General features: G+C 40.6%; 1 protein-coding gene across 1 annotated transcript in view; it reads right to left on the reverse strand.

Annotated features, from left to right (window-relative positions):
• Positions 1-2,082: 2,082 nt before the first annotated feature.
• LOC100496021 (FA complementation group B) overlaps positions 2,083-15,059 on the reverse strand; it is a 29,169-nt gene continuing 16,192 nt past the window's right edge. Inside the window, exons 2-5 of the mRNA XM_031896637.1 lie at positions 9,114-9,242; positions 6,737-6,911; positions 3,779-4,016; positions 2,083-2,684 (exon numbers count right to left, since the gene is read on the reverse strand). Coding sequence (XP_031752497.1) covers positions 2,267-2,684; positions 3,779-4,016; positions 6,737-6,911; positions 9,114-9,155 — 873 coding nt within the window. The 5' untranslated portion in view covers positions 9,156-9,242 and the 3' untranslated portion in view covers positions 2,083-2,266. The remainder of the gene's footprint in view (positions 2,685-3,778; positions 4,017-6,736; positions 6,912-9,113; positions 9,243-15,059) is intronic.

Here is a 15,059-nt window from a genome sequence, read left to right on the forward strand (position 1 = left end):
CTTGGGTCCTTTGCTGTTCTCCCTGTACACTCTCTCCTTTAGGAGACCTTATTTCTTCTTTTGGGTCTTAAGTATCATTTATATGCAGATAACATCCAGATATATTTAGACACCCCTGCACTAACCTCTGATGTTCAACCCGGATTGCTAACTGCCTCCTGGATGAACCAATGCAACCTCAAACTTAATCTAGCTAAAACAGAGCTCATGGTCTTCCACCCAAACCTAGTCCTTCTCTTCATTTCACCATTACTATTGATGGCATTACCTCAACCCAGTTAATTCTGCATGCTGTCTTGGGGTTGGTGAGCAACATGTTGCTACAAAGCCACTGGTTGGGGATCACTTCTGTAACCCATTCCAAATAGTTTTAACCTACTTTCAGATGAGATCCAATACCTCTATAACATATAAAGCAGTGATCCCCAACCAGTGGCTCGGGAGTAACATGTTGCTCCCCACCCCCTTTGATGTTGCTCCCAGTGGCCTAAAAGCAGGAGCACATTTTTGAATTTCTGGCTTGGAGGCAAATTTTGGAAGCACAGAGACACAGTTTTACTCCAAGCAGAGCCTCCTGCAGGCCTATCAGTTCACATGGGGCTACCAAATAGACAATCACAGTCCTTATTTAGCATCCCCAAAAACTCTTTTCATGCTTGTGTGGGCTCCCCAAACACACTTTATATCTGAGGGTGGCTCACAAGTAAAAAAGAATTTGGGGATCCCTGATCTAAAGTCTATTTGGGGGGACACATTAGCTTGCATCCCTGGCTACTGAATGTAAGCTGTGTTTCAGCATCACTTGTACAAATCATTTGGGCCTCAGGATATCATAAGGATTCAATCTATCCCTATTACAAAAATTCAGCACGTGAAAATACATTTAATGCACGCGCAACAAAAAAATCAATGCACATTTGGGCTGGATGACTGCTTAAAGAAAACTCATGCACCTGAAACACGATAATGCTATTGCATTTATGAAACATAATATTTTTTCCCTAAACACACTGTTCCTCAAAGGATTTTATGAAAGATGCTGTGGTTTAAAATGTGTTTTTTTCCAAACTCTGAAGGTGGTGTTGAACATACAGAGTAACATATAAAGCAATCAATAACCGATACAAGAGGTGAAGGGAGCCCTGTCCAAAAGAGCTTGCAATCTACAAGGAGAAAGGGTTGAGACACAAGGTGTGGGAATGGGCATGACCAGAGTTGGGAGAGGTTTGGCACAGGTAATTGATTTTAGCAGCAAACTGAGGTTATGTTAATCTAGATTAGGGTAAGCTTCTCTAAATAAATTTGTTTTTAGGAGATTTCTTGAAGGCAGAGGAGATTGGGAGAAAGTCTGACAGTTTGTGGAGCGAATTCCAGAGCATTTCCAAAATCCTTAGCTCCTGTTTATCAGATTACCTCTAAATGGGACATTCTCTAAATAGAATTTTTTTAAACCTTTAGGAAATTAAAAATCTTCTTAGCCCCAGAAAGTCAAGAAAAAGCAAAGATTAAGTTCCCTTTTTAGGCCCTAGAACCCTACTGTGCCCACCACAGGGAAGTGTTAGCCGGGTCACCCCACATCTACCTAACATCACCCACTAGCAGCACAAGGAACACAATGGCTAAGCTAATTAAAAAAAAACAGCAGGGAATAAAAGAAGGGGAATTCATGGGGGTGATATCCCTATTTGTTTTTGTTATAACATATTTTATTGAATTTAACAGTGTTGGTTTATACAGCAAATGGAATTAAAAGAATGAACACATATGTTGCATCAGTATAGTATAGTAGTTACATAAAAGTTTTCAACAGTAACAAAATTTCATAACAGAAAAATAAACAATAAAATACTGGTTAGGGAGATGAGGGTTTTAGTGAAGTTTCAAATGTTCGTTGGGCAAACCATTTCCCTACTTTGTTTTTATTCTTCTTTAATCCTTAAAAGGGGCACAGAAATAGAGGATTATGAAAACAGAAGCGACTGTAGGCAATTTTTGTAAGGTAAGCAGTGTTTTAAGGTATAAATTGTCATTAAGGAACATAAAGGAACAAATAATAGAGATACATTATACAGTTGCCAGTTAATTCCATTTGTAACCTGTATAAAACAAGCCTTAGCCTTACGCTTGACAACACTTTGAATCTATTTTGAATGAAATATTTAAGCCTGCAGTATAGTTTATGGTGCATTATTCAGTACTGACTGAATATGAACAAATCACAACTATTAGAGTAACCTCCAAGGTGATATTTAATGTGACACAGAGATCACAAAGTGGCCAGTTTCCCTGCAATTCTGTCAGAGTTCATTTGAATCTGAGCTACTTTTGCTATGAGTTGTCTGTACTGGTCGCTTTTTATTGTGATGTTAGCTCCCAGCTTACTTTGCTCCTGCTCAATTAAGAGCTCTTCTCTGTATCTCTCCACGTCTTCTTTAGTGTCGGAAAAAGGAGTTATTGTGCTGCTGGGCTTTTTCTGCATTTTACTTCTCAGGGTCAAGTCTTCTTCAACATCGCTTGCTGATGTGAATATTGCGCTCCTGAGGGCCAGCAACTCCTCTTCCAGGGATAACGCCAAGCTTTCAGCCAAACAGTGTGTGCCCTCTTGTTTTACAATGTTCAGCACACAGGTTGGAGGAGGAACACTTTTGAGACTGCAGAGGCACTGGAGAAACACTGCCTTATTCCTTCAACAGCAAATAGTGTGTTATATGTATTGGATTAAAAAAAAACCATGCACGGCTCATATGTAATTTTGGAAAGTGAAAAAAATGCTGCTCTAAGGAACAGCTACATTTTCTGAAAGAACAATAGACATGGTAATAGTACATGCATGAAATGATATGTTCTAGCACTATTTCTAATAAGGTGCAGGAAAAAAAATTGCTCTGCCCCTGTCACCTATGAAAAGCATGTTCACTAGAAGTCGATTGTGATTGTGCACGCCCTGCTAGGCAATCACAGTTATAGAGCAGGGGACAGGGCTTATTTGCATCTGCAAGTGCAGTGATCAAAAAACAATTTTAAGCGCAACAGTCACGTTTTTTTCCCGTCAATGTAGTGTTTTTCACAGACTTTAAGCCTTATTGTGATTGCTAGGGGACTGTGTGTCTGACGCATTTGCGCTGCACCTGATACAACTGTCTCTGATTTGCCTAAATTAACTTAACTGGATGTGTTTTTCTCGTCAATTAGACGCTACTGTGCAAGTCTGATAAGTGTAATTTCTGATGTTTAGCGTTTGAGTGACATCTGCACCCAATTCTTTACGTGCAAGTGTGCTACGCCTATTGACGCTGGGCTTGAAAGGAAACCTGATCAAAAGGTTGACCCACAACCCATGGGGCCTACAGACTGGGGAAGTACACCTTTTCTATGCACTCGAAGTTTCCCTGTCTTGGAACCCGAGGTGCGTGCAGAAGTAGCATACAGAACAGACAGCGCGAGTCCTACAATGGGAACATTTTATGGGTCACAGGTTGAGCAGCGCTGAGCGCAACTATGTGAGAGTTTAAAAATATATTCCGCTACATGAATATTAGCTCCTGTTCTATCCAGACACTATGTATATTTCAGTGTTCAACAAGTGCCATATTGAAGGCATAATCTAGACAGTTTGCTGGAAGGAGCTGACAGAGGGCCCTGTGTCTAAACAACCAAGCTTGTACAACTTCTCTCCTTGTAGCACAGGACCTGTGTTTAACCCTGAATCACTATATGTTACACACACCCCTACCCCTCAGTGCAATTTGTCTCAAAAAGCATGGGTACGTAATAATACCTTGCAAAGATGGTAAGTTTCCCTTCACAAGGGCTCTGTGGATTCCAGAGAAAAAGAGTGCCGTCAAGACTTCCAGGTATATGGCTGCAAATGATTTCTGGGATGTGTCGCACAGGTTCCCCCTGCATATGACCAATCATCCACAATTTCACTAAAGTCAGTGTACAGTCAGGCGAGGAGATATGGAGGGAACATTTTAAATATGTGGATAAAACAGCCAAAAGGTCTTCTATACAACCTAAAAAAAACATAAAAAAGAATATTGCTTAAAATTTGTGGTTGTCATTTAATGTCAATGTTGTTCACCTTTAAACTTTTAGTACAATGTAGACATTTATATTTTGAGATAGATTGCAATTTGCTTTCATTTTATGGTTTCTGAATTAAGGTTTTTGTTAAGCAGCTCTTCATAGTGGAATTTAGCAGCAATCTGGTTGCTGGGGATCAGTTTACCTAAGCAACCAGGCAACAGTTTAAACAAGAGACTGTAGGATAAAAAGGGGAGGCCTGGAATAAGATAAGTAATAAAAAGTAACAATAAAAGTCTAGCTTCATAGAGCAATAGTTTTTTGGCTGCTGGGGTCAATGACCTCCATCTGACAGCTGGAAACAGTCAGAAGAAAAAGACTAATCATTTCAAAATGAAAATGAAGACTGATAGGAAAGTTGGTAAGAATAGAACATCCAATGACATACCAAAAGATAACAAAAGGTGAACAACCCCTTTAATAAGCTATTTAATAATAGCTCATTATTTGCACAAACAGAAGAAGGGTTAACAGGAACACATGTTTTGCCCTTTGCCCAGTGATGGCAGATTCTAGGGGATCGAGACAGGGCCTAAAAAGCCTGTAACTAGTATAAACCCTTTGACTAGTATAAACATAAAATATACTACATATACTATAACTAGCCCTGTTAAATGGGCCCACAGGTTTATATTGCTGTTCCTAACTTTGCCATTTATAAATAAACCCTGCGATCAATAATAACTGTCTGTTTAAAATATCATATGTGTTCTTGTCACAATTGAACATCTAAAAACATCTACATGTCATGAATGATTTCAGGCTTGTATCACTGTTTTAGCAGTTAGATCTGGGCTAGTAAATTAACAGCCACCTTGAGGGAGAGTGGAGTTGGGCACGCCAGCGGAACTACAAGTTTGGTAAATAAGAACGAGTTGCTTTCACATCCTTAGGGAAACAGAACGGCACCTGCAGTTAAGCTGCAATTAAATTTGTTCAAATGTTACTCTGTTTAAATAAAATGTTGAAAGAAAACAGATGCTCTTTCAGAAGCTGAATAATGGGCAAAAGAAAAAAGAAACAATGGAAATATTTGTCTGCAACATTTGGCAGGCGTCATGAGCATCAGTATGGGTTCCTTATCAATTTCACCATGAAATGAGACCTGAAATTTATTCCAGTAGTTCAGTTACACAGGAGTGAGTTGTGAATTGTCATTAAATAAAAATTCATGTTTTAGGGAATTTACATGTTATGATTATTTTTAAGCAGCATAATTAATTTCAATTTATTTTTTAATGTTCAGTACTGAACACAAAGCCAACCATTCAGGACTGAAACTAGGGGCAGGCAATGGGTGGGGCAAGAACCTCCAGGGGCTCAGTTACCCAGCGACAAAAGGTGGCCATACACAGGCAGATTTCAGCTGCAATATCGGCCCTTTAGACCAATACGACAGCTTATCTGCCCATGTATGGGCACTACCGATGAGCCTCCCCGACCAACATCTGGCCTGAAATTGGGCAGATCTCGATCAGGAAGGTTTGATTTTTCCATCGGATTGGGGGCCGCATTGGCTCGTTGATGAAGTCCCCGAACCTACGGCACCTAAGCAGAAATTGTATTTTCAAGCACTTTGTTACAGAAAGCTCCACAGGTCTCATTGCCTTGTAGAGTATGAGTAGCCAGTGTATCTCCAGGTGTATAACTTTACATCAGCATTGAATCCTATCTGCCACTTAGGAGCCCGGACTGCCAGTTTGTTATGTCCCCCTGGAAGGATGACACAATGGATTGGTGAGTTTTGTGAATAAATGAACAAATTAAATAAAACTGAACCGAATACCATGGGTCCAATCACAGAATGTACTGGTGACAACTACTTTCTCTATAAAATATTTTAGTCAGTGTACTATGCATTTACAAACAGCACGACCAACGCCTAAAGCAGTTTAATTTGGCACTGTATTAAAAGACCTGACAATATCACTGTCCAAGTTCCTATCAACCCATCGTAAAAAGCAACTAAACATCTTTGACAGGATCTGCCCTTTATAAAACTTATTAGAATGACAATTCCCACAACATAATCTTGAATCATAATAAACATTCAAATAACTTACCCACAGGTGTCAAATGTACAGGCTTATATTTTCCAGCATCAGACTTTATAAATTAATATTGAAAGAGAGAAAACCAAAAATGGTGGATAAAACCATTCTCTCTATAAACTTGGTATATCAGGCCCCGGAGCCCAAGCCACATTATTAGGTACTGCATCCTGTGTCAGCTTCTAATAACTTGTGTAAACTAACCCTTCTATACTACAGGCATTAGACCTGTTACCCAGAAAGCTCAGGACCTGGGATTATCTGGATAAGGGGTCTTTCCATAGTTTGGATCTCCATACCTTAAGTCTACTTAAAAATCATTTAAACATTAAATAAACCCCATTGGATTGTTTTACCTCCAATATGGATTAATTATATCTTAGTTGGGATCAAGTACAAGCTACTGTTATATTATTACAGAGAAAAAGGAAATCATTTTCAAAAATGTGAATTATTTAGGTTAAATAATACTAAAGAATATTTTAACTCTTGCTATTCAAGATGGACAAAAGGCATATCCTGTGGCCAAAGTGTGCAGTGTACTGGCAGAAGAAAGATAATATTATGCTATGCTCCACTGAGAAGAACAAGTTACATACACGCCTCACTTAGATACGCTGAGCTGCTGAGCTTTACACCAATCACCAAAAGGTCATCGACAACACGTTGCCATATTCTCTCTACAGGGCATTCATCTGGCAAGGATGGACACATCTCTGTACTGGGTGGGCAAGGACTGCCTTTTATATCATCCCAAAGGGAAACCAAGCCCTCCTTTAAAGAATACAAAGAAAAATAATAAAGAAGCAAAAAAACAATGGGGGAAAAACCCTTACTTTAGTAGTGTAATTTGGTTGAAGGAAAAAATAAAACTACAATGTTATATACTGTACCCAGATCTCCTCTTAGTATGAGAGCGTGTGTTGAGGGTATATATATTGCAGAAACACAAAGACTTTAAGGGCTCTGGTACACGGGGAGATTAGTCGCCCGCGATTTAACTCCCTGTTCGCGGGCGACTAATCTCCCCGAGTTGCCTACCCCTGCCATCCCACTGGCGAACATGTAAGTCGCCGGCGGGATGGCAGACGCGGCGGGGCGATTTGCGCGAAATCGCGCCGCCGCGTCTGCCATCCCGCCGGCGACTTACATGTTCGCCGGTGGGATGGCAGGGGGAAGGCAACTCGGGGAGATTAGTCGCCCGCGAGCAGGGAGTTTTGCCGCGGGCGACTAATCTCCCCGTGTACCAGAGCCCTAATGCATAATCTGCTATGCTAAACAGATTAGAAATGGGTAGTTGGAATTCTATTTATTCAGCTGGGCATCCCCTTATGAAATTATGTCCTTTTGTTATTTCTCTTTTCTGGATTTTAACATGACTGGATGTGTATAGCAAATAGCATTGGCAAGGCTAACACTGCCAAATGAGCAAATAACAGGTTCATGCAAGCTTGAAGAAAACTATAGGCCTGTTAGTCTGACATCAGTAGTAGGAAAACTTTTGGAAGGGGTAATAAGGGATAGGGTACTTGAATACATTGCAGTTCACAATACTATTAGATTGTGCCAGCATGGTTTTATGCGTAACAGATCTTGCCAGACTAATTTAGTCGCCTTTTATGAGGAGGTGAGCAGGAACCTTGATGCTGGAATGGCAGTTGATGTCATCTACTTAGATTTTGCTAAAGCGTTTGATACAGTACCTCACAGAAGGTTAATGATCAAATTGAGGAATATTGTCCTAGAACATAATATTTGTAATTGGATAGAGAACTGGCTGAAGGATAGAGTACAAAGAGTCAAAGAGTGGTTGTAAATGGAACATTTTCTAATTGGACCAGTGTGGTTAGTGGAGTACCGCAGGGGTCAGTCCTTGGTCCTTTGCTTTTTAACTTGTTTATTAATGACCTGGAGGTGGGCATAGACAGTACTGTTTCTATTTTTGCTGATGACACAAAATTGTGCAAAACTATAAGTTCCATGCAGGATGCTGCCGCTTTGCAGAGCGATTTGACAAAATTAGATAACTGGGCAGCAAACTGGAAAATGAGGTTCAATGTTGATAAGTGCAAAGTTATGCACTTTGGTAGAAATAATATAAACGCTAACTATCTACTGAATGGTAGTGTGTTGGGGGTATCCTTAATGGAGAAGGATCGAGGGGTTTTTGTTGATAACAAGTTGTCTAATTCCAGGCAGTGTCATTCTGTGGCTACTACAGCAAATAAAGTGCTGTCTTGTATAAAAAAGGGCATTGACTCAAGGGATGAGAACATAATTTTGCCCCTTTATAGGTCCCTGGTAAGGCCTCACCTTGAGTATGCAGTGCAGTTTTGGGCTCCAGTCCTTAAGAAGGATATTAGTGAGCTGGAGAGAGTGCAGAGACGTGCAACTAAACTGGTTAAGGGGATGGAAGATTTAAACTATGAGGTGAGACTGTCGAGGTTGAGGTTGTTTTCTCTGGAAAAGAGGCGCTTGCGAGGGGACATGATTACTCTGTACAAGTACATTAGAGGGGATTATAGGCAGTTGGGGGATGTACTTTTTTCCCATAAAAACAATCAGTGCACCAGAGGTCACCCCTTTAGATTAGAGGAACGGAGCTTCCATTTGAAGCAGCGTAGGTGGTTTTTCACGGTGAGGGCAGTGAGGTTGGGGAATGCCCTTCCTAGTGATGTGGTAATGGCAGATTCTGTTAATGCCTTTAAGAGGGGCCTGGATGAGTTCTTGATCAATCAGAATATCCAAGGCTATTGTGATACTAATATCTACAGTTAGTACTAGTGGTTGTATTTATAGTTTATGTATGCGAGTGTATAGATTGGTAGGTGTGGGTTGTGGGTGCTGGGTTTACTTGATGGACACTGGTCTTTTTTCAACCCTATGTAACTATGTAACTATGAAGAATAAAGCAAATGAATGCTCCGTGTAAAGAACTATTATAAAATATATCAAATATATGACATGGGGTGTTACCTTGTCTGCACAGGGCACAGTACTTTCCTTGCCTTGGACCATGTTGATTAATGCCTCACCAGAAGATCTTAGGACCCTATCTTTGAGTTCCAAATCCTGTTGCAATTCTTGAAGTGAAAGCAAACCTGCCTGCAAACATAAGAACACATCACATTTATTACAAATGAAAAGAATCTTACTGCATAAAACTATGTATCTCCCAAATGAAGTGTATCTTGTTTTCTTTAAAGGAGAAGGAAAGGTAAAAACTAATTGAGCTTTATCAGAAAGGTCTATGTGAATACAGCCATAAGCACTCACAGAAACGCTGCACTGACTTCTCTGAAAAAAAGATTAGTTGTGTCTTTTTTCCTCTGCCAGAGACACGCAGCTCTCTGCTTTCTGCTCTCTCCTGCTCCCCCCTTCCTCAAGAATGCTAAGAACTCACTCCCCCCCTTAGGAATGTGGATCTGAGCCAATCAGCAGGAAGCTGACTCATGCTACAAACTGAGCATGTACACCGGTCTCGGTGCAGGAGTGAGGCATTATGGGAACTTTCTTTACACAGCTCAGTGTTGTCTGATCATCTGAACGGAAGAAATATGGGGAGACTTAAGGGCACTATTGAGAGAACTGAAGGTATCCCTGCAGCTTGAGATTAACTCTTTATTAGCCTTTCCTTCTCCTTTAAGTCATAGCCATTGTGTGCATATATTGTTTAGCCATCACTATGATTATCTGCACTTGTTTTTTATTTCTTTAAAGGGACGGTAGACAATTATTACATGGTAACATAGTTACATACTACATCTTATTGCAGATTTATACCTTTAACGTGCACTTTAATAAACACTGTTGTCACAGTGCCTCAGCATTCCCCCCATTTTTTCTTTCTATATATTTGGTATTTTCTTTTTTTTTAAAGGGCACATATAGCCATAGTAAGGCTTAATCAAACTATCCAATCAGATAAGCATCAAGAGAGGCTTCCTGCTTTAAGGAAATTAGGTTTTGCCTGGCCTTCATCAAAATCTGATAAAAAATGCAATGTAAATTGCAATAGTGCTCCTAAAAAAAATTTTTTGTATTGTCCTTTATTTACTGCACTGAAGTTGACTAAGTGCAGTTTTAAGTGCAATCGTCAAATTTTTTTCCCATGATTTCAGCGTAATTGCAGTCGCCAGGGAGAGATGTGCCTAATGCTTACTGTGGGTGATGAGTTGATGATAAATAATAAGTCACCCATTTAAGTAGGATACCTATGAACACGTATTTACTGGTTGGTATTGAACAAGCTAATATTACAATGCATCAAAAATGGGAGTAATTTTTCTGGGGGGTTTTTTTCTTTTGCAAATATGCTGTGTTCATTTAGTTTTTTCCAGAATTTAAAGGTTTAAAAAAAAAAACAAAAAACAAAACACTTTGAAATGAGATCAGCCACACCATATCCCACTGGGAAAAAACTCTATGAGATGTATCTAGTTTATGGATTTAGCCTGCACTTCATATTTCATAATAATAATAAATCTTCATTTCATACATAATAACTCATCGTTTACATCGAGAGAAAATGGTGCGGAAGCCATCTGTGCAAATAAATGCAAATTGTAATATAAATTATAATATTACACATCTTAAAGGGATGGTATACACCAGCTGGTTGGTAAAATAACCTGACTTTTAAATAAGTTGATTTTTTAAAGGTGAAGGAAAGGCTAATAAAGAGTTAATCTCAAAATGCAGGCTTACCTTCAGTTGTCTCAATAGTGCCCTTAAGTCTCCCCATATATCTCCAGTTCAGATGATCAGAAGCAAAACAGGAAAAAAAACCGCTGAGCTGGGTAGAAAGATTCCCATAATGCATTGCTCTTTTCCAGGACTTGGAGACTTACTTTTAAAGGCGGCGCATGCGCACAAGCAGGCGCGCTCCCCCTAGCGTCTGGTTATGAGACGCTATTAGCCATTAGAAGCAGCAGCTGGGGCCATTACAGGACGCAGCCAGCAGGGGCGGAGAGGCAAGCGAGGAGAGGAGCGGGGACGAGAGGACACAGGTGCAGGGAGGGGAGAGGTGCGCAGGGGTGAGGAACCATGTCGGCTGGCGGTGCTGGGGCGGAGAGGCGAGTGGGACAAGAGGACGCAGGTGCAGGGAGGGGAGCGGTGAGGACTGATAGGTGTCGGCTGACAGGTGCTGGGGCGGAGAGGCAAGCGAGGAGAGGAGCAGGGATGAGAGGACGCAGGGAGGGGAGGGGAGAGGAGCGGTGAGCAACGGTGACAGCTCACAGGTGCTGGGGGGGGAGAGGCAAGCGGGGAGGCTGGTGGAGCGCCATGTTTAAAACATGGCGGCGCAGACAAGGAGAAATAGTGTGTACTTCGGAAGGACCGTACTGGGCAAAGGAGCATTTTTAGAAGAAATTATTTCAGCGTTCAGGTAGGGGCCCTCTATTACATACTAAAAAATGAGTAAAACCCTTTCCTTCTCCTTTAATTAAAACAATTGGAAGAATGCAATTTCAACAAGTCCTATTAATTTTTAGGCATTTACTGTCCCTGTAAGTATGTACACCTTCACCCTACTGCAAACATGCACTTTTAACATGACAACTGTCACTATACCAGGTGGTTCAGAAGTGCTGCGCCACTCCTGGAGAAAGCAGTTGTGCAGTTCATTGCTGTAATTTTTTTTCTTGTTGGACCTTTGTTTTTTAGGATGACAGTGGTCAGCAGGTGGAGCAGGGCAGTGTTTTTTCAAATTTTAAAATCAGCCTTGCTTGTGATGCTCGCTTGCAAAGTTGGTGAGGCTTCAGTAAAGTCTTTGCTCCCTATACATTCTGTATCTACTGATAATTCAACATAGGGCCTATGTAAATGTAGCATTCCAATGGTTCGTTTTATGTTATATGACGTACTGTTATATGATGTATTGACGTTTATGACGTATTATCTTGCCTATGACAAACGTGATAGTGGGGAAAAAGGTTGAGAAGCAATTGAGTCGTAGGTTAAGCCAGGTGAAAGGAGATCTGCTATTTGTTTAGTAGAGCCAGGCTCTTGGCATCAAAAGAGCAGTGCTGCATTACTTTAATCCCAGGCTCCTGCCAGACAAAGGCCAGCCAAAGATAACTTTGACGTAGTTGGCCATCTTGAATACATTGCAATATACAGACAAACAATCCCTGTTTTGTTTAAACGGGGGGGGGCATTTTTGGGCCATTTAATGCACAAAATGTCTTAATGTCAATTTTGAGGTTACACCATTGCAGCTCACAGCCGACAAACCTCCCCAAAATGCCTTGCCATTGCCAAACACTGTGATAGCCAAAAGTACTCTTGCCGATCTGGATTAAAAGCAGGAAATTGCAACTCTTTCGCATTTTCACAGTAGCACAGATTTAACCATGGGTGAGAAATCTTACCATGTGCTATTTCCCAAAAAGGCATTAATAAAATCTGCTATTGCAACATTCCCCAGTAGAGTATTATGCAGCCTCACTTTACTCACTGTGAAGTACCACACTTAACTTAAAGGTGAACCACCCTTTAAGTTCTGCTCCTCAGATCTAAAAGGGTGGCCTCTGGTACTTTGTTCTTTTCTATGTGAAAAAAACAATCCCCCGCTACATGTATATATATCCAACATACTTGTAAAAAGGAATCGAGTCCCCTTGCAAACACCTTTTCTCAAGAGTAAATAACCCCAAACTTGATAGCCTTGACAGCAGTAGTCCCTAGATACCAGAGTTAAAGAGACAGAAATCAAACAGCAGTCAGTTAGTTTGAATGATTGAAGGTCAGGTGAACTGTTTGGTTCATACTTAAACAGCAAGAGTATTTGATCAGCACCTTTGCCAAGGAAATCATCGATGAGAACAGTATAGACTTGCTGCCAAGTTGCAGCTACCTGTAACACAAATATAACTGTAATATATAATATAAGTGTTTAGTCTGAAGGAGTCATGTGTTCTGCATAAACACATATTGGAATAGCTGAGATACAGTGCATAAAAACTTAGAAAGGATACCAAATCAGCGCTACCAAATCATTACATCTCTTATTGCCCTTTCTTACAGAAAATAAAAACGGAAAGTAGAAAAAAGCAATCTCTTCTGAGCTAACAGTTTAATACAAAGTAAAACTATAAGTTCATTAAAGGAGAAATAACTTCCTTTATAACATTTTTGTCCCCTCCGGGGGCCGAAAGTGGGCCCCACCCTTCCAGAATCACGCCACCCATGCACCCCAATAAGGCCCCGTTCCCCAGTAATTCACGACAAAAGGCTCAATGGTGGTGATCCGTGCACTGTTGAAAGCAATCCAGTCCTGGCTTGAAACATGCATTGTCTTGGTTGCCAAAGAGCAAGGAAAAGAAAGTCAAGCTGCCAAAAATGGTGGCTGTTAATTCTGCTGCACCCTTTCATGAGGAAAGGGAAGGAATAGGCCTACTGGGGTGTGTGGGTGGTGCAGATCAGGAGGGGGGCTTGTGCAGAAGAAGGCAGTATTGAAAAGTAGTTTTACACAAAAACTATACCTTTATATTTGTGCAGAAAAGAAAGCAATATATCTGATAGAAGCCCTTCTACGTAATTCATATATATTCATTATTATTATTATTATTATTATTAACATGCATTTACAAAGCGCCAACATATTCTGCAGTGCTGTACAATAAGTGGGTTTATATATTGGACATACATAATTACATAACATAACCGATACAACAGTGTGAAGAGGGCCCTGCTCAGAAGAGCTTACAATCTATAAGGATAGGACTGTGGGAATGGACAAGATCAGAATTAAGCAATGTAAGATACAGAGTATTGCTTTTAGCAGCCTACTAAGATTGTACTAAACTTAATGAGGGTAAGCGTCTTTAAATTAATGTCTTTTTAGAGCTCTTTTGAAGGCAGAGGGATTGAGAGAAAGTCGGACAGATTGTTGGAGCGAATTCCAGAGATGGTGTGCGGCCCTTGCAAAGTCTTCAATGCGAGTGTGTGAGAAGGTAATGGGATAGGCGTTAAGGATCAGGTCTGTAGAGGAGAGTAAAAAAACGGGTTGATATCCTAAGATAAGATCAGAGATGTAGGGTGGGGCAGAGTTATGAACCAATTTAAATGTGAGGGTCATTAAATTTTATTTGGGATGGTAGTGGAAACCAGTGCATAGATTGGCATAGTGGCATGCCTGAGGATGAGCAGTTGCTGAGGTGTATGGCAGCAGTATTTATTATGGATTGGAGAGAGGACAGTATTTGGAGGGGATGCCCAATTAATAGAGAGTTACGGTAGTCCAGGCGTGATATGATGAGAGAGTGAATAAGGACTTTGGCAAGCATCTTGGGTGATAAATAATCATATTTTGGAAATATTTTTTAGGTGAAAGTGACATGATTTAATAAGTAACTGGATATGAGAAGTGAAGGACAGGGCAGAATTGAGGATAACCCCAAGGTACCGGGCCCAGGAAGATGGGGTGATAGTAGAATTGTTGACTGTGATAGATACCTCAGAACAATGTGGGTGTTGGATGGGAGAAAAAGAACCAATTCTTAGAGAGGTTTAATTTAAGGTAGTGTTGGGACATCCAAGTAGAGATAGCAGACAGTTAAGAGCTCTAGGTTGAGATTAGGAGAGATTTTATTGCCAGCATAGAATTGATTAGTTTGCCAAAGAAGGAAGTGTAGAGAGAGAATAATAAGGGGTCCAGGACAGAGCCTTATGGAACCCCAACAGAAAGAGGTAAGTGAGAAGATGAGGCTCCATTGTAAGAGACAGTGAAGGAGCAATATGACAGGTAAGATGAAAACCAGCACAGGGCAGTGTCACAAAGGCCAAGGGAGTGGAAGTACTGGAGTAGTAAAGGTGATCAAGTGTCAAAAGCAGCTGAGAGATCAAGTAGTATTAGTAGTGAGTAGTGGTTATTGGCTTTAGCCAATGAGGTCACTAGTTAGTTGGGTTTGAGCAGTTTCT

This window comes from Xenopus tropicalis, chromosome 2, assembly GCF_000004195.4.
Source record: "Xenopus tropicalis strain Nigerian chromosome 2, UCB_Xtro_10.0, whole genome shotgun sequence".
NCBI lineage: Eukaryota > Metazoa > Chordata > Amphibia > Anura > Pipidae > Xenopus > Xenopus tropicalis.